General features: G+C 41.9%; 2 protein-coding genes across 2 annotated transcripts; one reads left to right on the top strand and one right to left on the bottom strand.

Annotated features, from left to right (window-relative positions):
- The first annotated feature begins 394 nt into the window (after nt 1–394).
- LOC142940585 (deoxyribonuclease-1-like) lies at nt 395–8,635 on the top strand. Its single transcript, XM_076083088.1, has 8 exons — nt 395–532; nt 1,255–1,343; nt 1,505–1,591; nt 3,440–3,549; nt 3,915–4,027; nt 4,162–4,325; nt 4,416–4,512; nt 8,568–8,635. The coding sequence occupies exons 1-8, from the start codon at nt 395–397 to the stop codon at nt 8,613–8,615; spliced, it is 846 nt and encodes a 281-aa protein (XP_075939203.1). The 3' UTR covers nt 8,616–8,635.
- Nucleotides 8,636–9,924: 1,289 nt separating this feature from the next.
- On the bottom strand, nt 9,925–11,744 carry LOC142945230 (ferritin, spleen middle subunit-like). The gene is made up of 4 exons (XM_076086649.1): nt 11,643–11,744; nt 10,499–10,645; nt 10,201–10,326; nt 9,925–10,080 (listed from the first exon to the last, which is right to left on the bottom strand). Exons 1-4 carry the CDS (start codon nt 11,742–11,744, stop codon nt 9,925–9,927), a joined length of 531 nt encoding a protein of 176 aa, XP_075942764.1.
- Nucleotides 11,745–14,901: the final 3,157 nt, after the last annotated feature.

The raw sequence follows: 14,901 nt of genomic DNA, 5'->3' as shown, positions 1-14,901 counted from the left end.
CGACTCACAGTTGAGCTACCTGCATGAACCAGATAAGACCAGACTAGACACTCCCCGCATGGGAGTCATGTGGGATGGAGGCCTCTGTAGGTATAAAAGGATGTTGAATGTTGTATCTCGTTGAAGCTCACACCGCAGACAGCTGAATGAGTATCTGTGGTGCACTCTTCCCTTGCAAGCAAATAAATGGACAAAGACAACTTTGAATCTTTTGAAGACTTTGTTATTGATTTGTGAACAGCTCTCTCTTCTCCCGATTAACATAGAAATCTTCCATCACACTCCTCTAGCATGCAGAATAACTATTACATGCTAACTGTCCATGTGTCATGAAATCAAGATTTAGAATGATGTATTTTAAATATACACACTAATGTGACCTCTTTGGCTCAGGATGCGTTGGGTGTGTGTGTTGGGCCTCTTGTTGGTCCTGCTGCATCTGTCTACCTCCCTGCTGCTGGGAGCCTTCAACATCCAGACATTTGGAGACAAGAAATCCTCCAACGCGACTCTCATGAATTACATCTGCACGGTCTGAAAATGTTTTATTTTTTCTTGCATCCAATATTCCTTTTTTCTAAGACTGTATCTCATCGATATAAAGAGGATATATTTTGAACAGCGCTGAGTAACGTTAAAATACCACAAGGTTTACCCGACATCTGGCCTCCCTTCAATTGCAATAAGTTGGTAGCACATTAGAAAGCACATTAGAAGTATGAGCATGTCGTTAGATTTAGTTACAATACTGTATTGTTCAGAGGCTTTTGGAGATTAAAGGGGCACTCCAGCTATTCTTTTTCAAATCCATAAAGTTGGGGGACTCACAAGAGGAGATTAAAAGATAATAATAGTAAATGAAAAAAATGGATCCTACATTTCCCATAATGTCATTTCCTGACTTTGGTCTTTGTTAGTATTTGATAACAGCAAAGATTAAATAAATGAAACAAGTTATATGGGGGCAAGTGATTAAAAAAACAAACATTAACGTTGAACCCTGTTATGACCAGTGAAGCTTTTAAGTGAGGAATTAGTGAAGTACCCCTTTATTACCTAGAACAATAACCATCACAGATTATTTAATTTGACTGGAAAAGGAGATGTTATGTTGGTTCACCTCTTTTAGTTCTGTTTCTCTTTGTTTCAGGAGAACTCTACTTGAATGGAATGAAACTAAACAGACCACTAATATTATAAGACGGCACTGCAGCAAGAACTCTAATCAGATATGTGTTGTTTTCTGTTTCTCAGATTGTCTGTCGCTACGACATCATTCTGATCCAGGAGGTCAGAGACCCGGATCTGGAAGTGACCACAAGACTCATGACGGCCGTCAGCAAGTTAGACTAACCACACACCTTATATAGTGCTTATATTACTACACACAGAATATAGTGACCTTCTGTAGAAGTTAAGTTGGACGGCTCATGAACTCACATTATGATTTGAGACAAACTAAATGATGCTCTACATCTGTGTGTGTTTGTGTGTGTTTACGCAGACAGTGTCCTCAGTTGGTGTACAAGTACATCTACAGCGAGCCTCTGGGTGCTGGTTCACACAAGGAGAGATATCTCTTCCTCTACAGGTAAACAGAGAGAGGCAAAAACAACCGATCCTCTGCAGGAATCCTCCGTTGAGACCCCACATCAGTGACTAGACAACAAACTATTTATCTTTTAAAGTTATACTTCAGATCTGCACAGTGTCTTTGTCCTTATTGTCAGCGATTAGTGCCAGAAAACTACTGATGTAAAAGTAGCCAACATTACAATTCAAATACTCAACTACAAGCATTCAACATCAAATACATAAGTATTATCAGAAAAACATAAAGTATCACAAGTATAACCACATAATGCAGCAGACTGAGCCCTGTCAGAGTAATAGATTACAATGCTAGATTATTATTGTTAGCTGGTCTTGGTGGAGCCAATTTGAACTAATTGATATACTGTTGGACAGTTTAATCTGTACCAATGCGTCATGTTACAATGTATGTTACATGTTTTATGTGAAAGCACAATCTGAAAAGTAACCTTAAGTAAAGTAACTGAAGTAAACCTTCATTGTAAATATTTGCCTCTGAGATGTAGTGGGGCGGACGTATTTAGTAACAGGAAATGGAAACACTCAAGTACAAGTAACTCAAAATAGTACATGTGTTTAGCGTCCAAAACTTGCAGCAGAATGTAAACCTTAAGTTGACACGTGTTTCTGGTCCTATGCACATAGCTCACACACTGCTCGTAGGTGAAAGCAAAACAGGTTTTATTGATCCAATTTCCCTCGTACAAGTTGGTGAAACAACTTCCTTTCTTCCTAAAAGTATCGCTGTTTATCTGGACACACTCAAAGAGTCCACAGATTAATCCACAGATTGTTCCACAACATAATCCACATAACACGGTTACTCCCCACCACTGGTTGTTATGAAAGATGGTTCAGTACAGATATTAGCAGATCAGAGTTTAAGGTAAATATGGGTGATCATGTGTCACATGCTGTGCTAGAAAACTCTACACTTTTGACAGCTTTTCGTGCCATCGAATGCAATTTCTCAACAAAGGCACTTAAAGGGCCAGTGTGCAGGATTTAGGAGCATCTAGTGGTGAGGTTGCAGATTCAAACCAACTCAACGCCTCTTCGCTCATCCCTCCTTTTACAAGGATGTCGGAAAACTACAGGCGCCTTCAGGTAACACAAAAAGCCAGCGTTTGGTTTGTCCATTCTGGGCTACTGTAGAAACACGGAGGACTCCGTGAAGAAGACACACTCTCTGTGTAGCTATGAAAGACTCATTCTAAGCTAACAGAAACGCAACGATTCGTAGTTTCAGGTGATGAAAACATGCAACAAACATCACTCTGCCAATAGATCCCCCAAAATCCTACACACTGTTCCTTTATGAATGCAAATGACTTGCAGATGTGTTGTGAAAAATTTAAATGCATTTGAAATTTCCATTTTATATGGAATGTCACATAATTGCATAACATGCACAATATACAGCATAGCCCAGCATACTATCTACTATATAAATAGCCCACTTTAAAAACACCAAACACATCATGAAATCTAATTTCTGCAAAGAATACTGATGAATACAGAGTACGTTTTGGTCCAGCTGTATTTAGTAATACAGTCTTCCTTTGGTAATTATACGTAAATTTGTTGGGCAAAAAAAAAAAACATGACACATCTGCACATTACATTCATCCATTCACACATTCAGGACCGGTCAAGCTGCTCCCGAGTGGTCACAGGACCGATAAACGACGATGATAAACAACTTGTGAAAATGCTCCAGCAATGCTGTGAATAGCTGACTACAAGAAAGAGTTGATGAACTTTAACCGCTTTTTGAAGACTACTTCAAAAGCAATGTGTTTACAGGAAGTGAGAGATGTGGTTAAGTACTATCTTTCCTCTGCAGGGCGAGGATAGTGTCCGTGGTTAGATACTACACCTACGACGACATTCCCTACGGTAGCTACAGTCGCTTCAGCCGGCCGCCCTTCATCGTTGAGTTCTCCACACACACCGGTAGGCTCTGAAAGAGTGCGGCAAAGAACAGAGAGCGATAACTCTTCCTCACTGTAGGACGCCAGTGATGTAGATTGCCTCTCTCGTTAGGCGACCAACTGAGAACTAAACACCAGACGTGTGTGAGAGATTCTGAGGTCACGATCCGTTGGTCACCAAGGCCCCTTTAGAAAATGTTTTGTCTTCAGTTGAATTCTGACTGCATACAGTATTTATGTCCGCCAAATAGGGCCGGCAACTCTGTGCTGCCACATTTAAAAGACAGTGAGCTCACTTTTTTGTTGAATGAATCATGTCTGCCATATCCAAAACATCAACTTGCCTCTTCGTTCACTCACTCCTTTCTCCTTCCTCCTGTTTTATAGCTGTGGGGAAGTTTGTTCTGATCCCCCAGCACACCTCTCCAAGCGACGCTGTGCTGCAGATCGATGCCCTCTATGACGTGGTGGCTTATGTCCGCAATTACTGGAACACCAATGTGAATGTTCTCCTCCAGAAAACACACGCAAAACCAATTATTTGGTGGAAAAAAAATAAAAAAAGAGTGTAAAGGATGATTAATTTCTTATACGAGATGGGGGATGGTTGAAACTATTTCTGCTCTTCCTGCAGAACATCGTGCTGCTGGGCGACTTCAACGCTGGAGATAACTATGTATCGAGCCCCAGATGGAAGTGGATCCGCCTCTCCGCGGACCCATGGTTCCACTGGCTGATCACCAACGATCAGGATACTACAGTGCCAAGACAAGGGAAAACAGGCTTCCCTTACGACAGGTGGATGCACACACACACACACACACACACACACACACACACACACACACACACACACTCTAAAATCCACTCCTCTTCCTGTATCTGCAGGATTGTGGTCACTGATGACATGATGAAGAATGGAGTGATGCCTGGCAGTGCTAAGGTCTACAACTTCATGTCGGCCTTTGGTCTCACCTTGGACGAGGTAAAAACAACTTTAGCTATAACTCTCTGTGATAGAATTCACATCAGTTGCAATTTACAAAAAGACCGGGTCTATTAAGAGCAGTTTAACACTTTCATGTTTTCACCATAGAAATAAATGAAGGAGTAGAACGGACATAGAACTAGGCTCTGGCTCGGTGCTACAGCGGGTCGTCCTTCAATCAGAGGATGGCTCCTGAAAGCTGTGCCTTCAGTGTATGTGTGGGATGAATGTCAGTTAGTCCTGAATGCTTAGTCCTGATGGACAGGTGGCATTTTGCATGGCAGCCCCTGCCATCAGAGTGTGAAAGGGTGTGAATGGATGAATGACATGTAGCGTTGAAGCAAGTACATTTAACATTTACATTCACATTCAAATCAATGTGGCAGGATAGTCAGAGCGTGGGCCATTTTTATGTTTGCCGTTGTCATCGTGGCCGGTGTAGCGGGCTAATTTCGGTTTAATTTAGACTTCCATGGCAGGGGAGAAGATCAAAAATCTGGTTCACCCAGGGCTGTTAACCAAGTGTGGCGATGTCGACTGCATAGTTTGTGGGCGTAACATCGTTTGACCTCTTCTCTGATTGTGAGGCGGCTGTAGCTCAGTGGGTAGAGCGTGTCGACCTCCAACCAGATGGTCGATGGTTACGAAGTGTAGAGAGCCAGAGTAAATGAGTAAAAAGGAAGTGTGTCAAGAGTGTGGATTAATAGGCAGAAATATAATATAATATTCATAACTGTGTTTTTATTAGTGTATAATGACCTGAAACTAAGGAGGCTTATGCTTTACTTAGCTTAGAATTTTTTTTTTTATCTTTATAGGAAGCGGGTCCTCTTCCACAGAGTCCACCATGTTGCACCGCCATGAGCCTTTCATGTTTTTGCATTAACTAAAGCTGGTGATGGGCACTGAAACTCAGTGTTAAATTGGCACCACGCTAAATGATTAAAGACCAGAGAATTGATAAGCTCCAACGTTACTGGTGCTTTTTCTTAGTACGTTTTAATGTTTTGGTGTAGTTTATTATCACGCTGCAGGGAGCATCTCCTCTGCTCTGTCTGTCAGGGCTCATCTCCTTCAACTACACTCACACACACGGAACTAAGTCAGCATACAGAGCACAGAGGCTGCGGTGGAAATATTTGCTTAAAGGCACTCAAATGGATCAGGCAAAAAACGTAGTTGACGAAAAACAGGCAGAGAACATAACACTAGGAGAATCGCTGGAACGCTTGACACAAAGGACTAAGATGAACCAGCACAGAGACAGGGGAACACAAGGTTCAAGTACAGTGGGGAGGTGTAGGTGATGGGACACAGGTGGGATCAGTCAGGGGCGGGGCAGACAATCACAGTGGCGGGAAAACACAAAATAAAACAGGAAACACTGACAAATGATAAAGTAAGAAAAACAACAAAGGAGACAGGATGAGACAATACAATCTGATGTCTGTGTTCTTCATTACTGATTATTATGATTTATAAACTTCTTGTTATCTTATTTATTTTATTGACATTTGAAATGACTTCATATAGGGACTTTGCTGTTGTAAATGTGGTGGGGAATGCTCCAGAGAGAATGAAGCATCGGGTGTAGGGTTGTGAACGCAGCCCTCAGGCTGGCTCCTCCCCCAACCAATCCCCTAATCAGAGCCATCTTTCGAAAGGCACCAGTTGGCATGGCCTCATTCCTTCTGGGCCCTTGTCCTGTCTCTGTGGTGGCTCCTAGTGTTTTTTTTTGTGTTACAGGTATGTATTTAATGTGATCACTTAGCATGCCAACCATTATAAAATACAGCTGCCTTTAATAATAACTCTGGACTGACTTGTTGGTTAGAAATTCTTTTTGAAGCTCCATCATCGTTGTGCCGTCGATGAGTGATTGCATATGTTAGTACCCCATATACAAGGTAGTAAGTAGTCACAACCTTCATTTGTATTAGTTTGCAGCATGGTGAGCCCTGTTTGTAGGTTCACCTGCTGCTATTTCACCTGTTTTGCCTTGAAGTTTTAATTAATTTACATTGTTCAACCCAGTGATTTTCAACCACTGTGCCGCGGCACACCGGTGTGCCGTGAGATATCGTCAGGTGTGCTGTGGGAAAATGTCCAATTTCACTTAATCGGTCCAAAAGAATATTTAGTTGCTGCAAATAATTTGCCATTGTTGAGCGTCTGTCTGAGCTGCAATATAGTGGCTGGCTAAGTAATTAAATACTCTTCCATACCAGTGGGTGGCAGTAGGTAGCGCAATAATGACCGTGTTAATTTAAAACAGTAGAATTAAATGATGCGCGGGAGAAGTTGCAGTGACAAGACGAACAGCGATGGAGACTCTGAACTGGGCCCTGGACAAAATTCTTAGTTTATGTTGGATAGGACATTTTAGGATATTAGATTATAATGTAGTCTTAGAGTTTTTAGTAAGGCCTTTTTAGCTTAATATGTAATAATTATTTAAGATCCCTTATTGGTTCCAGTAATGTTTTTGTCCATAAATATTCTTTCCTCTGCAGCTCTCGTCTCTGCAAATTTGACTATTTTCTTTGATTCCTTAAATAAAACCTTTGGTTCATTTTTACGAAACACGTCTCTGTCTCATAACAGTAACGAATCTGTAGGCCTAAATAATTCAAAAAGAAACGATATCTTAAGGTTAAGTTTATATTTCCTGGGGTGTAATTCCCCAGGTGGCGTTGTTGGTTCCTTCATTTTCCCCCGAAGGCCCCGCCACATAAACATTACAGTTGCTGCTCTAGAGACAATATTTGGTTGTATCTCAATTATGAATAATTTCTAATCCAGATTTTTTGTTTTTAAAATTCTATATGTTTGTAAAAGCAATTATTTGGTCATGAAAAAGAACAGAGTATTTAAGAGTAGCTCCTTGCTGTGATAAAATCCAACAAACCACTTAATGTTTCATCCTCTTGTCACAGCGTAGGAAAGCACATCGCTATTGTCATGGATCATTTATTGTAACCAGCATTAACTAGCTAGCTAGCTAACTAGTGGACAGCTGAGTAAGTGACTAGCTTGCTAGCTCCATGATGCTTTAATGCTACACTGGTTACAGAATATGAGCTGAGCTGCAGGCTGGAGGCCAGCGGCAGCTCTGGGTCTTACTCCGCCTTACTCCCCGCCACTCCAGGGAAGGACAAGCTAGCATAACTATCAATAATCACAATTTTCTTTTATACTGGTCAAATGAACACAAAACCGTTCATTGCGTTCTACTCCTATTCCATTTCAATGGTTTTCTCCTTGCAGCAGTGATGTAGAAGTATAGTGACGGCTTGGTCAATGCACAGTGACATCACTGTTGGGAGGTTACAGGTGCAACAGATTCTGAACACGAGGAGGTGTCAGTAAGGCGTTATTATGGATCCCACTGCTCTTCTTGGCAAGACCCGCCCTGCGCAGACATTCAAGCGCAAGGATTGGCCAGCAACCATGCTCACCGAGGTACTGGTAGCCTGATTTGTTCAGGTTCTATGTCCTGACCAATGGGCTGTACTGGCCCACGCAAGTAAAGGTCTAATGCCTAACACTAACATTGTCACCAGCTACACAGGGCGGTTTTGCCAAGAAGAGCAGTGGGATTCATAATTACACATCAGTGTATCAAAGTCCACCTCCACGCACCTCTAAAACTCACCAAATAATCAGATTTTATGGAAGGTTTAATACTGGAAATTCCCAGACCAGCCGAGCAATAGTTCAGCTCAGGGCCCCAAATAATGCAGCACATTTATTTTTTATTTTTTTTTTTTTAACAGTTTTTGTTTGGATTGTCGACTATTTTAAAACAAACTTGCACACATGCTTGGAAAACGGTCATCAGTTTTGGTTGATGATGCTGAAACATGTAAAACCAGTACTGTATGTAGTCCTTTAGTGATGCAAGTGAAAAGGGTATTTTGATGACTTGAGTTTTACAAAACATAATAAACCTGTTTTCTGTCTAACCGAGGACATTTTGCTGAAGCTGGACCAACTAGAAATTGTGCCACAGGAGAAACCTACAACGTTTTCTCTCTCTCTCTCTCTCTCAGGCATTGGCTGTCAGCGACCATTTCCCTGTGGAGGTGAGGCTGAAGTAAAAGGGTACCTGAATCATGAGTGCCAAAACCATTGCAGAGACCTCCACGGTGAATTGGGATAATGATGACTCAGTGGGGGAACCCGCTGCAACCATGCAGCATTGAATTGACTAGACCAAAATAAAGAAATTATTTCTGCTGTTCTGTTTTATTGTCATTTCTTTCAATGTTTGAAGCAACACAAACAAAAGTCCATTCACCTTTATTGTATCAAGTAGCAGCAACATTTTCAGAGGTATGTATCGAAAACGTTGCACAAAAAACTAAAGCTATCTGCATGTCATGACACCAGCAGTAGTAGCAGTACGTCTGTCTCTGTTGCCTTGAAACCGAAAGAGACTTTATGAGGATCATTTTTAAAGATAAAAATGAAAGTGACGATGTGATTTTTAACAGCTTCAGTTCATTCCTTAATCACACGAATCAATCCTCTGTTTCATGAATGACACTCTTGGCAATGAATCATTTCTGAATGCTTTGAAAGTTCTCTTTAAATAGTTGGCTGCCACAGTAAAAAAAATGTAATTCCAGACCCTGCTGTACAGAGCCCCTTGTGGCAAATTTGTATAAACTAAATTAGATATATTCTGTGCACAGTTTCCTTCAATGCAGGGCAATAAAAACATGTAATTTAAACTCTTAAAATCATTTGAGGATTTCATAAGTAACAGTTATGTGGCAGTGTGCCGTTTCAGAATTCGTTTATTCAGTAATTAAAGAAAATGTAGCCTGGGAGGAATCAGGACTTTCACTTCATTGAACTGTGGGGAAAATAAATCTAAATGTCCTGCTGAGAAGGAAAAACCAGAGAGTAAAGCTCTGGTGACTTGATGGCGGTTATTGTAGATTTAAAGGCGGTGCAGTCATTCATGAGCATGTACACTTTATAAGGGAAAGAGTTACAGATTAGCTCCATTTAGGAGTTACCGACTACTAACCAGCACTTTGGTTTAATAAACGATGGTGTGTAAACATAACAGCTTTTAAGTCAATATGAAAAGGGTGCGTAACAGATGCAGATCAGACAACAGAGTCCAGCTCAACATGTTTATTCAGATTAAGAACAGATCAGAAACAGTCATTCAAATGTCACACAAGAGGAGATTTAGAGGTAATGAGGGCAAAGTCATCACCTTATAAATATCTATCCTTAAATGACATTTGAAAAACCCGGTGACACCACCAGAACTCATCAACTCCACAGGTCAAGCAGAGTAGATTTAAATTCACACTCACTGGAGCAGAAGGGTGCGTTTAAAGCCTGTGTGCCACATCTTCCCTCCAGGCTCAACCCTGAGACTTTGCATATTTAGCTCTTTGCCCCCAGGGTGTGCTTGTCGAACAGGTACTCCGCCATCTTGTTTTTGCTGGCGTCCATGCGGGAGAGGCTGGAGATGTAGTCGCCCAGCTTCTTGATGGCCTCCACCTGCTCGTTCAGGTAGTGGGTCTCCAGGAAGTCGCACATCTGAGGAACGGAGACGAGAGAGAGAGATTACTACGCGTACAGACGAATGCTAGAGCACACAAGTTTGTGGTGTAGCCGGGACCGTCTTTGGCAGACCACGCGGCACTGATTCACACTTACATGAGGGTCTACGTTGTCAGAAGCCAGTTTGTGCAGGTCCAGCAGGGCCTGGTTGACGTTCTTCTCCAGCTGCAGGGCGCACTGCATGGCCTCCAGCCCGCTGCCCCACTCATCACGGTCTGGTTTCTACGGAAAAACAGTCAATTATAGCAGACTGAACGGTCATGATAATAATTGGTGGTAAACGGGAGGGACCGAGTGTCCCACTGCTGCAGGTTAATCCCAGTTTATTTGTCCTAGACAGACAGGGTGCTGCAAGACACGTCTCAACGGGGCCAGTCCTCCAGTGTGTACCGACCTTCAGGTCCTGGAGGAAGATGCGTCCTCCCCTGTTGTTCTGGAAGGCCAGCAGCTTCTGGGCGTGCTCCCTCTCCTCGTCGCTGTTCTCCTTGAAGAAATGGGCGAAGCCGTCGAGGGCCACATCGTCACGGGAGAAGTAAAAGGCCTGTAAACAAGGGACAAGAGGGGAGGAAGAGCGGAGGTTAGAACTGTGATCAGCAGACGTCACCATTATTTAAAAAAGAAAACGGTTGTGACAAACTGTAGTTAGGCAACAAAGTAGTTGTCAGGCACACAAGTCATAGTTTTGAAAGGTCTAGTCCAGGGGTCGTCAACGTTTTTCAGGCCAAGGACCCCCCCCCCCCCCCAACTGATAGAGAGATGGAGCAGGGACCCCCGACTATTTATATTGTGTTTTATATTAAATGGGCCTAGTACCATCTATATTGTACATTCAATACTAAGCTATTCGAATAATACACAGGTTCATATATTCATGTTTTTATTTTAAACATGTTCAAGGTACAGTGAGTAGGGTGGCCGTGCCACTGCCATTGATAAGCATAACTTGTCAGCTGATACCAATATCAACATTGTCTGTCAATTGCATGATAATCATGCATACAAGCTATTCAAAGTGATGTTTTTTTAAACAGAAATGTGGAAACGAAAATGAGTGATGTCCCATTAGTGCCATGCATAAACATACCTGTTATCTTGCATACAATACTGAACTATTAAAATAATGGGCAGATTCATGTTTTGAAAAAAAAAAAAAAGAAAGTCTAATCAATCAAAAGTTTCGCGGACCCCCTGTTGAAGACCCCTGGTCTAGTCGGTTTGGACACAGACCAGCGTCACGTTTGAAGAAGTTAAGAAAACAGCATAAACATGACTCAGCATGTTTCACTCAGTGTGGCGAGTGGGGGATAAAACACTCCTTATTTGGCAACCATCAGATAAACAAGTGAGAGATGCAGAGAAACAGTGCTGTCATACTGCATTACTTATAAAACACAATCAATTTAAATGACAATTGTATTTTATATTTATTCTTCTAACAGCCAATGTTTTTTTTATATCAAGACATACAATAGATGCAGATACTTAGCATACATTAATACATACTACGAAGATACAATAAATTGAAGTGTTCTTCTCACCATGGAAGTGTAGGTGTAAGAGGCGAACAGCTCCATGTTGACCATCCGGTTGACGGCGGCCTCGCAGTCGCGGTGGTAGTTCTGACGGACCTGAGACTCCATTGTAGCTGGCGTTTCTTGCGGGTTTCTTCTCTTGTTTTCTTAGCAAAACGGAACAAAAAATAGCTTAACGACGACTTTCTCGGTAGTGTTCAAGTAATAAAGGTTTGTCGTGTCCAGAATGCAGAGTAGAAGAAGTAGTACGCGGGACAAAGGAAGAAGTTCCGTTCAAACACTGTTGAAGCAAGAACTCCTTGTGGTTTCTCTCCCTGGTGTGAATGGTAAACGTCTCGCTCCGCGGTTTTATACCCTTGCCAGAGCTCGTGACACACGTTACGTCACTCCACGCATTTCCGCCAATCACTGAGCTCAGACAGCGGCAGAGCTGTGAGACGAGGGATGAGGTCGCATCCCCCTTCCTCATTCGGGGAAAAACAGGTTTTTCATATTCCATTGATTTATTCACACGTGCAATGACGAAGCACTTTTTGTTATTATCTCAAAAGACAATAAACTGAATTATATTTGAATGTAAATTCAAAGACTGAATAGGCTGAGTGTGCAATTTATGTGTGCAAAGGTGGGTTGTGAAGTTATCATTTTCCCTTTATACAAACAGCATAAAGATATAAAACTGTACATTTAGATTTAGAAAACTGAATACTCCTACATATAGACACAAATCCTCTACTGTTGTATAAACTACAATACATCAGGGCATATTTAAATAGAAATAGAAAACTGTTTCTGGTCTCAAAATCGTTGAATGCAAGTACTTGCAACTGCAAATGATAAACATCAGAATAACTTCCAATCCTCTGTTTAATAGTGCTCTTGACTTTTTTATGAATTTTGTTAACAGAGATTATATACTGAGTTCTGGCCTTGCCTTCTCTCTATAAAGCGACCCAGCATTGGGTCGCTTTATAAATAAGTTGTTCACTATAAAACAACTAAATAAGTTGTTCACTATACATGCACGCGCAGAAGTACAATGTATGTACTACAAGGATCATTGTTAAAGATAAAGTACATGGCTAAAAACGAAAGTGACGATGTGATTTTTAACAGCTTCATTTCATTCCTTAATCACATGAATCAATCCTCTGACAACAAAAACCATCATTGCTTCAGATATTTCAGGCTAAATGTAGATAAAACTGTGAGATCACAAAGGCATCGCCCACTGTGGGCTGTTCAAATGCACCCAGGGTTACTTTCATTAGTTATGGTTCATGAAGGTACAGCAAGACTAGGGACTCGGTGGAGACCGGCCTGTGGCAATAACTGACTGTTCACTAAAGCCCTCCCCCGAAAAGCAATTGTCCAATCACCGCTTAGCAACCGTAACTGGGCACAGCAGGTCTGTGAAGCTTTGGCTAACTAGCATACTGAATATTTCACAAAATATGGTTTGATGGTAAATTGGAACGGATTGATGTTACTTTAAATAAAGTATTTAGAAATTTGGATAGAAAACATTTATGTCACTGAATCACTGGTGTCTGTCAAGGTTCAAGGTTAAGTTATTGTCATTGTCCAACACAGGGTTAGCAACAGAATGCAGTTGTTCCTTTCTGCTACATGAGTGAAACAAACAAACTACTTATTATGGTGAGTGTTCCACCAGCTTGCTGGTTGAACAGTGAAGGTGAGCTGCTGCAGGGAGCTGTACTCAACCATCTTAGCACAATTGACACAAATGAACATGTGACACCGAATGCGTTTTCCAACTGAGTGCATCATTCTATTAGTTTCCCCTCTCTCCTCTAGCCCCTTCTCTTTTTAAGCATCTCCATATACATGCCCAGCGACTTCTGAATGGAGTCTTTGGTGATGAAGTTGACAAAGTGTTTGATGTCGGCGTCTCTGTTGGACGTCAGCTTGTCGATGGTTGGCTTCCTCATCATGGACTTGGTGATCGCTCTGGCGTGGTCTGTGAAGTGCACAGATGAACAATTGTTCTCCAACTGTCTTCATCATTTTTAAACACAACACATGGTGAGGAGGATTTATTTTCACTCCTGGCACCTAAAAAATGGCACAATGATCTTATGTTGCTATTTTGAAGTTACATGCATACATACATGAGTGGGGTGAAATTTAGCGTCAAAAGCATTATTATTCTTGAAACCTATTTTTGTTAAACAGTTGGAGAACAATTAGATACTAAATAGGATGTGGGCTCTGCAGGATGATTGTTTCCTTGGGAATGATGTGCAGATTTTTAGGCCCTCTTTTTATCTCGTAAAATAATGTATATAGCTGCCATGAATACTTTACAATCCCTCCCCGGCCCCCCTTAGGTTTGGGCTGAGCCCTGGATGGCTCCGCCCCTGCTGTGGAGTCCTGCAAATGTTACCTATCAACACAGTGAGTTGGTGGTGAGTTGAATAATTCTAGAAACTAAATCAAATCAAAAGCAGAAATTCTTTGAATTTCTATAATAAGACTGCCACATTGTAGCCGACACATAAAACCACTGTGAGGGCCAATGTTTCCGAACGTGTCTCCTTGACCTGAAAACCCCGATCCCCATCCGCAACACACCTCCTCTCTTCACCCCTCCCCTCCAGCCTGACCCGGTCACATGCACTGTGCAGGTAAATAAAAACCTCCCGAGAGAAGTTGCAGAGGAGCCTCCGGGGATTCACACAAGCAAAGCCTCTGTGCCCCGCTCACAACAGGCCTTCTCCTTCCCCACACGACTCACAGAAGCAGGTAAATATGCACCTCGGACTCTTCTTTCATGCAAAAATGTTTTTAATCACAGTAACATGGATGAATTATTTAGTACAAAACTATAAACCTGTTTGTTGTTGTGGAGAATCATCATTCTTGCAGGCGATCCAACACTATGCACAGATCCTACTTGATGTCACAGGAACACAGTATATGGTTTTTAATCTGACTGACTAAATGTAACTTACAGTCACATTTTATGTTGGATCACCAATACAAAACACCACCACATTCCAGCTGATGATATTTTACAACCTTTGCACCCTGAATCACCTCCGCACCAGCGTAACCACGGTAAAAGGATAATGTAATCTCCTGCAATGCCGGAGGTAATATTTTACCCAGGACCCTCTCTGCAAACAGCAGCGCATGAAACGACTCAGAGTTATATAAACTTGCAGGAATAGAGATCCTGCTGCGTGTGTCCAGGGGTGCAGGTGTTGGTGCGTCTCTGACTCCCACAGCAGGGCAGAGAGTC

Source organism: Anarhichas minor, unplaced genomic scaffold, assembly GCF_050575085.1.
Source record: "Anarhichas minor isolate MPS153535 unplaced genomic scaffold, ASM5057508v1 ptg000007l, whole genome shotgun sequence".
NCBI lineage: Eukaryota > Metazoa > Chordata > Actinopteri > Perciformes > Anarhichadidae > Anarhichas > Anarhichas minor.
This window is presented reverse-complemented; position numbering and strand designations above follow the sequence as displayed.